The sequence below is a fragment of the Indicator indicator genome, unplaced genomic scaffold (genome assembly GCF_027791375.1).
Source record: "Indicator indicator isolate 239-I01 unplaced genomic scaffold, UM_Iind_1.1 iindUn_scaffold_133, whole genome shotgun sequence".
In the NCBI taxonomy this organism is placed as follows: domain Eukaryota; kingdom Metazoa; phylum Chordata; class Aves; order Piciformes; family Indicatoridae; genus Indicator; species Indicator indicator.
This window is the reverse complement of record NW_026539235.1, coordinates 73,108-86,908: the sequence shown is the minus strand read 5'-3', so window position 1 is coordinate 86,908 and position 13,801 is coordinate 73,108. Positions and strand designations below refer to the sequence as shown.

At 58.7% G+C, this 13,801-nt stretch overlaps 1 protein-coding gene and 1 non-coding gene across 2 annotated transcripts in view; both read right to left on the bottom strand.

The window, feature by feature from the left end:
• Window positions 1–249: 249 nt before the first annotated feature.
• Window positions 250–13,801, bottom strand: part of LOC128980364 (zinc finger protein 850-like) — a 77,471-nt gene continuing 63,919 nt past the window's right edge. The window contains exon 4 of the mRNA XM_054398832.1: window positions 250–1,039. Within this exon, the coding sequence (XP_054254807.1) occupies window positions 250–1,039 (790 nt within the window). The remainder of the gene's footprint in view (window positions 1,040–13,801) is intronic.
• On the bottom strand, window positions 11,054–11,244 carry LOC128980367 (U2 spliceosomal RNA). The gene has a single exon (XR_008489480.1). It is a non-coding gene; the product is annotated as a U2 spliceosomal RNA (small nuclear RNA).

Sequence of the window (13,801 nt, the reverse complement as noted above, 5' to 3'; positions counted from 1 at the left end):
CTCTCAAGACTCTTCTGGGAACCTCAATTTGACCTTCCTGAACTGGGCACACAGCTCCATTGCTGTGCTGACTCAGCACTGTAATTGTTCTCATCAGCACTAATTGGTGTTCAAAATGGCAGGAGATGTTTTATCCTGCTGCAGTCCCCAGCTTCTGACAAATGCAGGTGAAAAGAGGCGATTTTGGTCCAATCTGCTGGAAAGGCCCTTTCAGGGGATCACCATCAACCCAACAGACCCTGGGTGGATCTACTTGCTCATCCCCCAGAGTGTGGGCTGCTGACTGGTGTGGCTGCAGCGATGCTTGTTGAGATAGGAGCTGCGGGTGAAGCTCTTGCCACAGTCAGCACAAGTGAAAGGCTTCTCCCCAGTATGCACACGACGGTGCTGGGTGAGCTTGGAGCTCTTTGCGAAGCACTTACCACAGTCAGCACATGTGAAAGGCTTCTCACCAGTGTGCACACGACGGTGCTGGGTGAGATAGGAGCTGCTGGTGAAGCTCTTTCCACAGTCAGCACAGGTGAACGGCTTCTCTCCAGTGTGCACACGATGGTGCTGGGTTAGGGTTGAGCTCTGTGTGAAGCTCTTGCCGCACTCAGCACAGCTGTAGGGTTTGTCACCGCTGTGGATGAGTTGGTGCCGGATGAATAAAGTGCTTGTGGTGAAGCTCTTGCCACACTCAGCACAGGGGAACAGCTTCTCTCCAGTGTGGATGCGGCGGTGCGTGGTGAGGGTGCAGCTGTATTTGAATCTCTTGCCACAGTCAGCACAGGTGAAAGGCTTCTCAGTGGTGTGCACATGACGATGTTTGGTGACAGAGAAGCTACAGGTGAAGCTCTTGCTGCAGTGGGCACAGCTGTAGGGTTTGTCACCGCTGTGGATGAGTTGGTGCCGGATGAATGAACTGCTCGTGGTGAAACTCTTGCCGCACTCAGCACAGGGGAACAGCTTCTCTCCGGTGTGGATGCGACGGTGGATGGTGAGGCTATAGCTGTGTTTGAAACTCCTGCCACAGTCCTTGCAGGTGAAGGATTTCTCACTCGTGTGGGTGAGGCAGTGCCGCATGAGCTTAGACCTCCACCTGAACCTCTTGCCACAGTCACCACAGATGAAGAGCCGAGGGCCAGGGTGGGGGTAATGATGCTTCATTAAGTCTGAGACAGCTGGGAAGCTCTGCCCACACTCAGAGCACTGATTCACCTGCTCAGCTGGCACAGAGGGGGCTGCTGTGCCTTCATCCTCATTCTCCTCCTCATCCTGGTCACCTTCATCCTCATCTTCCTCCTCCTCCTCATACAAATCATCATCACAGTCATCATTCTCCTCTCTATCCTCCGTCTTCTCATTCACTTCCTTAGGGCTACACTTTTGCTCCTTCATCTTGTTCTCAAGGCAGTACTCCTCCCAGCTATTCTCTGGATCCTTCTGTAAGGCCATGCTCATGGGGAAGAGGTCAGAGTTGTGGCCTAGGGAAGATGGAAGCACCTGAGCCCAGGACCTCAAACCTTCACCTTCCTGGCTCATGACAGGCCCTGACTCTAGATACATCCCAACACACAACACTCAGCTGGGGCAAGGAAAAGAGAAGGGCTCTCAAACCCCCAGTTCCTACCATGGTGAAAGGTCAGGCCTCCAATACCTGTGCTGAGACCTCAGGTTCCTGTGAGCAGTGCCCTGAGGCACTTTGGGACTTACAAGAGGTCTCGTCCAACTGTGCTCCAGCCTGGCAGCATTGGCAGGCTGGTTCCTGGCCCAAGCCCTCTCCTTTCATCTCTCCTGGCTCAGACAATGGAGACCAAACCACCTGCAATGTTCTCCCACCAACATCAAGATCCCAAACCCAAAAATCTCCTCCTGCCACACAACTGACCCCCACCAACCTGGGGAGCTCCCAGACTGCCACCACAGCTGAGGTCCTTCAGAGGCCTGTGACTGGGAAATGTGGTGGGTAGGAGGGAATGGAGGAGGTTGGGAGGTGACCCAGGCATCAGCCATGGGCTGGGGTCCTCCTCTTGCCCCACTCTGCCTTCTTTCCCTGCTGGGCTGCTCCAAGGGGCAGATCTGCAAACTCTGCTCTTCCCCAGCATACAGCAGCAGGGCTGATGGACAGAGAAGGACACAGCCCCTGCCACAGACAAGCAAAGGGCTCAGAGGAGAACATGACCTGCAAGGGATGGCTCAGCACTGCCCAGGACCAGGCAGCAGAGCTGAGTCCTTGCTAGGGGCAGCTCCCAAGCCAGGCAGCACAGGCACAGCACACAGCCAGGGCTGCTGAAGATGGGAGGTCTGAACAAGTGCAGACTCAGCTCCTTGCCCAGCACACAACCCCCAGCACACAGCTGCAGCCCAGCACCACAAGACAGCTGCCTCCACACAGCCTCTCCCAGCCCTTGCCTGCACCTTCCTCCCACTGCCTGACCAGGCCTCTGTTGCCTGCAGATGCATTTGCCAGGAGATCTTGCTCTGGACCCAGGTCTCCTCCCTGGCCCTGCCCCCACCACACCCACTCTGTGCTCATCTTTCCTCTGCACAAACCTCTGTGCTGCCCACTCCCCAAGAGAAAATCAGAGCAGCCCTGAGCACACAGACAAAGGGAGGTTCATGCTCTCTGGAGATGCAGCAAAGAGGGGAGGGACTTGGTCAGCTTCTTGCTAAACCTCTTCAGCCCTCACTGTGCTGCTGGAGGAGTCTCTGTCTCCTGGACAATCCTGACACCTCCAGCAGCATTCACACACAGGCAGCCCAAAGAGACTCAGTGCAAAGCTTTTGGCTTCCTTCTCTCCCTGCCCATTTCTCTCACCTTTCTCTTTGCACTTCTCCTGCAGCTGCCACTCCACATCCCCAAGACAAAATGAGGTTTGCTAGGAGGGCACAGTGCCCAGGGGCTGTTGCTCATCTCCCAGCTGACACATGCAGAGCTGCAGCACAATTCACTCCTTTCAGCTCCTGAAATCCTGCCACATTCTGCCATTTCCTTTGCCACCTGGGCCCTGCATCCTCTCCCCTTTTTGGGTGGACAAGGCCTAATTCCTGCCTGACCATTCCCAAGCCCTTCCCCCATTCCCAGTCCATCCATGCCCCTGTGGCCCTCACCTCCACTGCCACTGCAGCTGCAAGGCTGGAGTGCAAAATGTTGTGGCACAAGAATGGAAGGGGCCTGAGACTAAAGGCTGGCATGAGCTGGAGAGCTGAAAGAACAGCAACAAGCCAAGGGGGAGTTATCAGATGAGGGGTGGGGAGGGACCCTGCAGCCACCTCATGCAGCAACTGATGAAGGGGGAGAGAGGGAGTGAGACCTCAGGTGACTCCTGCCCTGGGCTATGGCTGGGGGTGTGGCTAGGACCTCTGAGTGCCTGCTTGGGCTGTGCTGGATGGCAGGAGGTGGCAGGGGACTGTCCTGAGCCAGGCAGCATTTGGGCCTTTCAGCTTCTGGGCTCAGCTGCTGCCAGCACCATTGCAGGTAGGAGCCAGGCAGAGCCACACAGCTGCTCAACTAACCCCTCCCACCCCCTGCAGCCTTCACTCCTCCATCTCTCCAGACATTGCTCCAGCTTCACTCACTTGGCTGCCCTCTGAGAGTCCCCAGGTCTGATTTACACACCCAGCATGGCCCAACACAAACCCCTGGATGAGAGCATGGAAGACAATACCCTGGAGAACAAGTTGGAGGAGTTGAAGAGGAGAAGCTGGAGAAGTGGCCCAGGTGAACCTCAGGAGGTTCAACAACAGCAAGTGCAGAGTCCTGCACCTGGCCTGGAAGAAGCCTCACAATCAGTACAGGCTGGGGAAGGAGGGGATAGAAAGCAGCTCTGCAGAAAAGGACTTGGGGGTGCTGGTGGAGGAGAAGCTGGCCAGGGGCAGGCAGTGTGAGCTTGCAGCACACAAGGCCAAGGGCAGCCTGGGCTGCACCAAAAGCAGTGTGGGCAGCAGAGCCAGACAGCTGAATCTGCCACTTTCCTCTGCTCTAGGGACACCTCACCTGCAGTACTGCAGCCAGCTCTGGAGCCCTCAACACAGGAAGGACATGGACCTGATGGAGAGGGTCCAGAGGAGGCCATGAAAAGGATCAGGGGCTTGGAGCAGCTCTGCTATGAGGCCAGGCTGAGGGAGCTGGGGGTGTTCAGCATAGAGAAGGCTCTGGGGACACCTAATGTCAGCCTGCAAGTACCTGAAGGGGGCTACAAGAAGGCTGCAGAGGGACTTTTTGCAAAGCCTGCAGGGACAGGACCAAGGACAATGGCTTCAAACTAGAGCAGAGCAGATTTGGATTGGATGTGAGGAACAAGTTCTGCACCATGAGGCAACAGCTTGCCCAGGGAGGGAGGTGAGGTCCCATCCCTGGAGATATTCAGGCTGAGGCTGGACAGTGCTCTGGGCAACCTGATCTAGGGGAGGATGTCCCTGCTGACTGCAGAGGGGCTTGCACTGGATCACCTTTGCAGGTCCCTTCCAGCCCAAACTGCTCTACCAATCCATGATTCTAAGTGCAGTGTCCAGGGAGAAGAAGAGGAGGAAAAAGATGAGGGAGAGAAGGAGAATGAAGAGGACAAGGAAAAGGAGGAGGAGAAGAAGAAGAATGCTTAACAAGGTTTTAAAATGTCTAAAAACCAAAATCACCAAAATCCCTTCCAAACTCCTCCAAAACTCTGCCAAATTGATTGAAAGCTCTTCAAGCTCTGAAGAGTTCATTCTGCAGAGAGCTGAGGCAGTTTCTAGGCTTAGTGATGTGTTGGACACTCTCCAGAAATGCTCAAGAAGGTCTCCAAGTGCCCTCAAAACCATCAGCACAGCTCTGGCAGCACAGAATGCCAGGCTGGGAGGGACCCCAAGGCTCAGCTGCTCCAACCTTTCCAGCTGATAGTGCACTTGACAGCCCCCATGCTCAGACCCAGCAACTAAGGTCAGAACCACTTCCTAAGCTCAGTCCCAGCTCTGCAGCTCAGACCCAAGCTCACAACCAGCTCCCAAGTTCAGAACCATCTCCCAAGCGCAGACCCAGCACCCAAGCTCAGGACAAGCTCCCACACTCAAGAAACAGCAACTAAGCTCAGACCAAATCCCAAGTTCGGAGCCAGCTCCCATGCTCAGAGCCAGCAACTAAGGTCAGAACCATTCCCCAAGCTCAGAGCCAGGCCCCAAACCTCAGAAGCACTTCCAATCTCAGAACCTCTCCCCAAGCTCGCATCCTGCTCCCAAGCACAAAACCAGCTACCACCTGTTTTCTTTAGCCCTAACCAGCAAGGGTTCAAAACAATACTGCCATGGGCCCTGATGCTCAGAATCCCTCCAGAGCCCCCAGACCTGGGTCCCTTGGGGGCTCTGGGGATATCCTTTCCTCCCACCTGGGTCTTAGAGACCATTTTTGGTTCCTTTGAAACAGTTTTAGGGTGCCAGGGCAGTAACTGAAGGGTCCCAGGCAGGCATTTTGGGGTCCCAGTCTGCTGCTTAGATTCCTCGGGGCTGTTTTAGGGTCCTGGGTTCTGACTTTGGTCTCTTAGGGGAACATTCTGAGCTCCAGGAGGCATTTCGGGTTGTGCCCTTGCTCCTCCTGCTTGTGGCAGGGGCTAGCCTGGGCTGCCCAGGGGGACACAGGGGTCTAGGGAGGCTGTTTGGGGGTTCAGGGCTTGAACTCCCCCCACATCCCTCCCGGGACCTGCAGCTGGCTGCGCTGGGCCAGCAGGAAAAGTCATCAAAGGCTCTTGGAGCCTCCCTGGGGCCTGCTTGCTGCCCTCCATGCAGCACCCAAGGCCTGGCTGGAGGCACCCAGCACAGCCACAGCAGCCTCAGCAGCACCGCAGGAGGCTGTGGGAGGCCACAGCAGCCAGGTCCCACCCACCCCCCAAACACTACAGACCCCCACAGACCCTACCCTGCCCCACAGGATCCCAAGCCTGGCCCCAAGATCCCCCTCAGCCCCAGCCCAGCCACAGCTTTCCTCCCAGACTCCCAAAGGATCCAGATTACAACCCTCAGCCCCAAGGGATCCCAAGCCCAACCCCACACCCCCCCCACAACCCTACCCCTGCCCCAAGGACCAGGCCTGCAAGACCCCACAGATGCCCTCCCCACAGCCTCCCCAGCCCAACCCCCACAGCTCCTCCTTCTACCCCTACACAGCCTTCCCCCCAGCCCCACCCACCCCAACCCCACAAACCCTCCAACAACCCAACGGACCCCCCTGCACCCCAACCACCCTCCCGACCCCACAACTCCACACACGCCCCCAGCAGCCCCACACAGCCCTCCCTAATCCTCAGCCCAGCACAAAAGCCTCAGGCCCCAGGGATCACAACCCCAAGCCCAGGCTGCCTCCCTCCGCCCCAGGGGTCCCCACCCCACCTGGCACACAAAGGGGACGCAGAGCAGGAGCCCAAGGCACAGCTCGGAGCACAGGAAGCTGCCGACCGACACCGCCACAGCCACATAACCCCCCCACAGACACCCTCAGGCTGCCCACAGCCCCACAAAGTTCTCCAGACCCGCACGGAGCCCTCCAGACCCGCACGGAGCCACTCTCATCACCCCAGAACTCCCCACTCCAAGCCTCACGACCCCTCCCCACACAACAGCCACACAGAGGCTCCTCCAGCACCACCAACTCCTACCACACAAACTCTCCACCAACCCTGCGGACCACGCTAGACCCCACGGACCCTCCCGGCCCCCCCAACCGCGCAGACCTCCCCCCGGAACCCCACAGACCCCTCCCTACCTCCAACACACAACCCTCACTCCCCGGGGATTCCGATCCCCACCTCACGATCCCCTCCTCAGCCCCACACATTCCCTCACCCCACCTGCAGCCGGCACAAAGGGGACGCAGAGCAGGAGGACGACCAAGAGCTCAGCGCACAGGAAGCTGCCGACCGCCGGCCCCGGCAGGCTCCTGCCGACCACACAGCGTTGGGAAGGAGATCCCGGACCGGACCTTCCGCCAGCTGCGGTCTGGGAGAGCAGAGAGCGCTGGGATGAAGGTACCGAACACTCTACTTGCTGCGGCCACGTGTGACTAGGAGCGGAAGCAGGGGGCGGGCTGCAAAACGAAGTCCCGCCCACGTCTGCTCAAACACAGCCAATCAGAGGCGTCGGCAGTGCGGCAGCTCCTCCCCCTGGGCGCTGCAGAGGCACAGCGAGGAGCTGCCACTGCCGGCCGCGGCCGCCATTGTTCCTGTCCCGTGGGGGTCTGGGCGGGCCCCGGGGCATGCTGAGAGCCGGGGAGCCTTTAGCTGCTGGCCCCGGGGCTGCGCGGGCCAGGACAAGCTCAGGCTTTAGGCTTTCCTTCCTTTTTGTTGGAGTTTTTCCCTGCTTCCCAACAGGTCGCCACTGCCTGCTTTGGAACACCTTGGCTTTGCCTCCAGACCTAGCAGCAGCCTCTGGCGGGCTGCAATCTGTTGGCTTGGGCCGCGCACAGCTTGGTTTGGTCACAGGTTGGGTTTGAGCTTCTTCGCTTAGGCTGAGAGCTGAACACAGAGCAGAAGGAAAGTTCTGCTTGCAGGCATGAGAGAGGGGACTTGGGGGCAGAGGAGGAAGTTGGAGGAGGGCTTTGGAGGAGCCCAGAGCACTTGTGCAGGGCCAGAGACACAAATACTGCACTGAACCAGACCCTGTGGATACCGAACAGGGAGGAGGAAGAATTGCAGTAGCCAGGAGAGGCTTTGTGAAAGCTCCTGGAGAAGTAAGTGTGAGAGCTTTTGATCAGGGCTAATGGACTCTGAGAAGGATCTCCTCCCACCTAGCCCAGTGCAGAATGCATGGGAATGCTGCTGCTCAAGCACAGTGGTAGCTAAGAAGCTTTTGGATTCTCCCATCACCTCCTTGCCCTTTTCCTGGGCCATGAGCCAGCCCAGGGTCAGTCAGACATGGAGTGGGACAGACAGACCCAGAGCACTGAGAGGTCTCCTTGGTGAGCTTGGCCCTCACTTTCCCAACCTTGCACTGCTCTCCCTAAGGCTTGGGAGTGTGTCAGCTCCTGCCAGCCCCCAGTGCAGCTGGAGCTGTCTCCTGCCAGCCCTGTGCCTCTGTGCCACTTGTGAGATGGAAGCAATTTCTCTGATCTTCCATACACTGTCACCTCTCCAGGACACAGTGACCATCTCTAAAGTCATCTTTCCAGACCCACACTGTCCAGCCAAAGGCCATTTCCATCATTCTCCACTTTCCTCCTCTCCTCATTCTCTGTTCCTCCGGATTCCTCTCACCTGTGCTGCTGCTTTGAGCTTCAGGGAGCAAAAGCTGAGCTGGCTTTCAACAGCCTCCTTGTCTCCTGAGCCACCTCTGCCATTGTGTTTCTCTCCACCTGTTGTATCTACCTGCCTGAAACACTGCTGCTCAGCTCATCCCTGGTAGAGAGGCAACCTGCTGAGAGACAGCTTGTGCTGAGCAGATGGTTCCAGAGGGCTTGGATTGCTGAGGGAACTTTCTCAGGCTTGGCTTTGCTTTGCTTCCCAACAGCAACAATTCTTCTGTGGCTGTGTGCAGCCAGTTGTGGAAGGAGAGCAGGGGGGAGATGGTGCCATGGAGCTGTGAGCTGCAGCTGCAGAGAGCAGGGGAGAAGTCTGATGCAAGGAGCAGTGCTGTAAGCCCCAGGTGGGCAATGAGAGGCATGGGGAGGTTGGGAGGGTGAGGAGCAAAGTTGTGCATAGAGTGTCAGGCCTCCAGGGACAGCTTCTGCTCCCAGTGCAGACCTGCTGAGGAGACAGCCTGGATCAGTATCACCTGGGGGATGCTGCTGTCACCTCTCCTCTGTCTCAGACATAATAAAATGTTTTCCCTTTGCCATGCAAACTGAGCTGTGTTAGCTGCAGTTTGACATCCTGAAGAGAACTGCAGAAAGAGAAAAACTCCTGAGGGCACCTGGGGCTCATTGCATGAACCTCAGGAACTGCCAGGAGACTGAAGAAACCTCTCAAGAAGTCAGAAACAAAACTCAGAGTACCTTGAAGCATTGATTGGCTTCACTGAGGCTGAAGCCTCTCCAGGGACTCGTTGGAGTAGCTCAGTGGAGGCCACAACTGCAGGGAGCCAGAGGCAAAGTGCAGGGCAGCAAACCCTGGGCTTGGTTTGTGGAGCACAAAGGCCAAGGCCTGAGCACAGCCCCTGGGCAGGCAGATCCTGTCCCTCAGGTGTGGGCCAAGGCTCTGCAGGTGCTGTGGGCTGTGCTCTGTGTGATGCTGAGGGAAGGACAAGGGGATGGCAGCCCCCAGCCTGCCTGGAGCTGTGCCAGGAGGCGATGAAGCACAGAATCACAGAATTAAGCAGGTTGGAAAAGACCTCAGAGACCCTCAAGTCCAACCTATCCCCCAACACCATCTCATCAACTAATCCATGGCACTGAGTGCCTCATCCAGTCTCTTTTTAAACACTTCCAGGGATGGTGACTCCACCACCTGCCTGGGCAGCACATCCCAATGGCCAATCTCTCTTGCTGTGAAGAATTTCTTCCTAAGATCCAGCCCAAACCTCCCCTGGAGCAGCTTGAGACTGTGTCCTCTCCTTCTGTCACTGGTTGCCTGGGAGAAGAGTCCAACCCCACCTGGCTACAGCCTCCCTTCAGGTAGTTGTACTCAGCAATGAGGTCTCCCCTGAGCCTCGTCTTCTCCAGGCTAAACCTCCCCAGCTCCTTCAGCCTCTCCTCACAGGGCTGTGCTCCAGACCCTCCCCAGCTTTGTTGCCCTTCTCTGGACACGTTCCAGCATCTCAACATCTTTCTTGAACTGAGGGGCCCAGAACTGAACACAGGACACAAGGTGTGGCCTACCCAGTGCTGAGTACAGGACAGGATGACTGCTGAGTACAGGACAGGATGAGGAATAGTGTGGCTCCTGCTGGCCACACTATTCCTGATGCAGGCCAGGATGCCATTGGCCTTCTTGGCCACCTGGGCACACTGCTGGCTCCTGTTCAGCTGCTGTCAACCAGTCCCCCCAGGTCCCTTTCCACCTGGCTGCTCTCCAGCCACTCTGTCCCCAGCCTGTAGCACTGCATGGGGTTGTTGTGGCCAATCTGTAGAACCTGGCACTTAACTTTGTTCAATCTCATGCCCTTGGACTCTGCCCATCTGTCCAGCCTGGCAAGGTCCCTCTGCAGAGCCTCCTACCCTCTAACAGATCAGCTCCTGATCCCAGCTTGGTGTCATCTGCAAACTTACTGTGATGGACTCAGTCCCCTCATCCAGATCATCAATAAAGATATTGACCAGGATGGGGCCCAACACTGATCCCTGGGGCTCCCCCAGTGCCTTAGGCCCAGGTCTCCTCACAGGCCTTGGTGGCAGATGGTTGCCATAGCCACGGGGCAAAGCCTTTGGTTCTCTTGATGACTGCCAGCCTTGCCAGTGCCCTTTGCCATCTCCAGCACAGGTTGTCCTACTCTGTCCCACAGCTGCTGCTGTCTCCCTGCAGGCTCCAAACTCCATCTGCTGTCTTCACCTTGCACTGCATGGCCACGCCCCATCCCTGCCACTCTCGACCCCCATTGGTCTCTCATTAGCATAATCCCACCCCTCCACTCCCCCTCCCCTTCACTCCTCCCCAGAGCCCAAATGCGTTCCCCCCCCCCTCCCCTCCACTGTTCTCGCAACAGGTGACAGAGAAATGACTCCAGCTGCTGGCTGCGCCCTGGGTGGAGCACTCTGCCTCTGCCTGGCTTGAGGAGGAGGGGAACTGAAGGCAGAAATCCAGGCAGGGGGCAAGGAAAGGGAAGGAGACTTTGGCTCCAGTTCTTCAGCAAGCCCCAAATCCACCTTTTTTCACCATAGAATTTCTATAAGCTCAGCTCAGGAGGGTTTGAAGTATCTCCAGGAGGCTTTGAGGGATCTAAAGGAGGGTTTGAGGAGGTCTAGAGAGGGTTTGAGGGACCTTAGGCAGGGTTTGAATGACCTAAGGAGGGTTCAAGGCAGATAAGGAGGCTTTGAAGTATGCTAGGATGATGTGAGCGAGCTAAAGGAGAGTTTGAGGGTCCTCAGAGGGGTCTAAGAGAGCTTGAATGAGTGAAGAAGGGAAGGAAGGGAAGACAGAGAACAGAAAGTTCTGTCGTTAACCAGCAAAGGTCCCCGGGGGGGTGCACCGTTCCCGGAGGCACTGCAATACCAGGATGATGCGCGGAGCGGAGAGAGCAAGCTCCGGATCCAACTCCCACGCCCAAAAATCCGTTTAATAGACAGTCCTCTGATCGAGGACGTATCAGATATTAAACTGATAAGAACAGATACTACACTTGATCTTAGCCAAAAGGCCGAGAAGCGATTCCGACTTACCCCGCCCACACACACCCATGCCCCGCGGGGCTCCCCGAGGCCACGGTCAGGGCCGTGCCGCCCGCAGCCGCCTCCCGGCTCCGCTCCCCGCCCGTTCCGCACGGTCCCGCTTGGTTTCGCGGCCACCGACCTCCGATCAAGTCCCCGCGGGGTGCCCCGGGCACGGTGTCCCGGCATGCCTCGCGTCCCTCATTACCATGACCCCGACCGCACTCGGCATTCCCCAGCCCTTGTCTTGCCTCCCGGCCAATGGCATCGTACACCCCGCCCCTGTGCCTGCAAGCCCCGCCCCTCTCCCGTCCCACCCTTCCTGATTGGCAGGGCTCAGCGAGGCCTCCTGGTGTCCCCCTCAGCCCCTCCCGCCCCGCCGCAGCTCACGAGCCGGCAGCTGCCGCTCGCCCGCCAGCACCTCCGGCAGTTCTCCCGCGCTCCGCAACTGCTGCCGCTCCCCACGGGGCAGGAACAATGGCGGCCGCGGCCGGCAGTGGCAGCTCCTCGCTGTGCCTCGGCAGCGCCCAGGGGGAGGAGCTGCCGCGCTGCCGGCCCCTCTGATTGGCTGTGTCTGCCCAGGCGTGGGCGGGACTTCGTCTTGCAGCCCGCCCCCTGCTTCCGCTGCCAGTGCCGCGGTGGTCCGCAGCAGGCGGAGGGTCCGGTCCAGGGTCTCCCTCCCAGCGCTGTGTGGTCGGCAGGAGCCTGCCGGGGCCGGCGGTCGGCAGCTTCCTGTGCGCTGAGCTCTTGGTCGTCCTCCTGCTCTGCGTCCCCTTTGTGCCGGCTGCAGGTGGGGTGAGGGAATGTGTGGGGCTGTGGAAGGGATCGTGAGGTGGGGATCGGAATCCCCGGGGGGTGAGGGTTACGTCGTGGGTTCGGGATCAGGGAATGGTCTGGGAGGCTGCGGGGGACTTCTGTGCGGTTGGAGGTCGGGAGGGTCGGTTGGGTTGGGGAAGGGTTTGTGGGGTAGGGGTCGGTAGGGCTACGGGGAACCTGTGCAGGGATCAAGGAGAAACCGGTGGGGTTTGGGTTGGGCGCTGATGGGGATATGCGAGGGGGTGTGTGGAGTACGGGGGTGTTGTGTAGGGTCGGTGGGTGGTGTCCGTGCTGTTGTGGGAGGGGTCTGTGTGGTTCCGTGGGAGATGTGTGCGGCTGGAGGTGGTCTATGGAGTGTGGGGGTCCTTGGTTCTATCGGGGGGGGGGGCACCTATGGGGTTCTGGTGTGGTCTGGATGGTTCTGGGGACCATCCTTGGGGCTGGGGGTGGTCTGTGGGTCTGGGCAGGGGTCGGTGTGTTTGGGTCTTCCTTGTGCTGCTGTGCTGCCGAATCCCCCTGCTAGGGGCAGCCTCAGGCCCCCTTTGGCTGCTGCTGTGTTGCAGCCGGAGGCCATTGGTGCCCCTGCAGGGGCTGGCCCTGGCCCTGTGTCCCTGGCCCTGTGTCCCTCTGCTGACTGCTGCCCTGGCAGCAGAGCTGAGCTGGCAGCGGCGCTCTGGGGGCTGCTGTGGCAAGGAGAGGTCGGGGGCAGCGTGGGGACTGGATTGCAGCAGAGGCTCCTGTGGGGGGCTGTGGGGGCGCCCTGGGGGTTTGGAGGCTTTGTGCTGGCAGGTGCCGGGCGGCTGCTGTGCTAAAGGGCAGCGTCTGGGCTGAGGGCCAGGCCCAGGGGGGGAGCCCAGGCCAGGCTGTGCCCTGGGTGCCGTGGGGGTGGCAGCCGTGGGTGCTGTGCTGAGCCTGAGCTTAGGAGCACCTGGGGCTGGTGGCAGCTGTGGCAGCTGTGGGGTGGTTTGGCTGTGCTGGGGGTGGTGGCATCAGAGGTCTCTGTGTCCCCCACCCCCTTCCTGTGGGGGTTTGCTGTGCCCAGCACTGTGTTGCCAGCACTACCTCAAGTGACCCAAGCCCCATTTCATGGTTTTGGGGGCCCTCTATTTGCAGGATGCCCCTAAGCCCCCTGCCCCTGTGCTGCTCCACAGGAGTTCCAGATTCCTGCCCAGGGTGTTTTGTTTTGGGGTCCTCTGACTTTTGAGGAGGACCCCCTGGTTTTGGGGGACTCCCATCCCACCATGTGGGGGCAGTAGAGCTCTAGGAACCTTTAGGAATGGAAGTTAAAAATGGACCCCAAAATAATTCTCTGGAACCATAAAATATTCCACTGGACTCCAAAATGGCCTTGACGAATCCCAGAATGTGTCCTGGAGCTCAAAATCTGCCCCCAGGATGCCACAGCGGAGCCCAGGACCTTAGAGGGTCCCCAAGAAACCCAAACTAGCAGCCAGGGACCCCAAAACACTTTCTCAGGACTCTTTAGTGTTCCTCCTGGCATCACCAAATTGCTCCCAGGGAGCCCCAAATGGTTCCCCTGGATCCCCAAGTGCCCCCAGGGCTTGTGCGGTGGTTTCTTGGTTGTTTTACGGTGGGGGTGGCCGTGGGGGGTGGCAGCTCTGCTCCCAGCTGTCCCTACAGCCTGTTTTCAGGCTGCATTTGCCCAGAGCTGCTCCTTTGGCATCCTGCCCAGGGTGGGCACCCCCCAGCCCTCTGCCAGGAGTCCTGGGGGGTCTGCTGTGG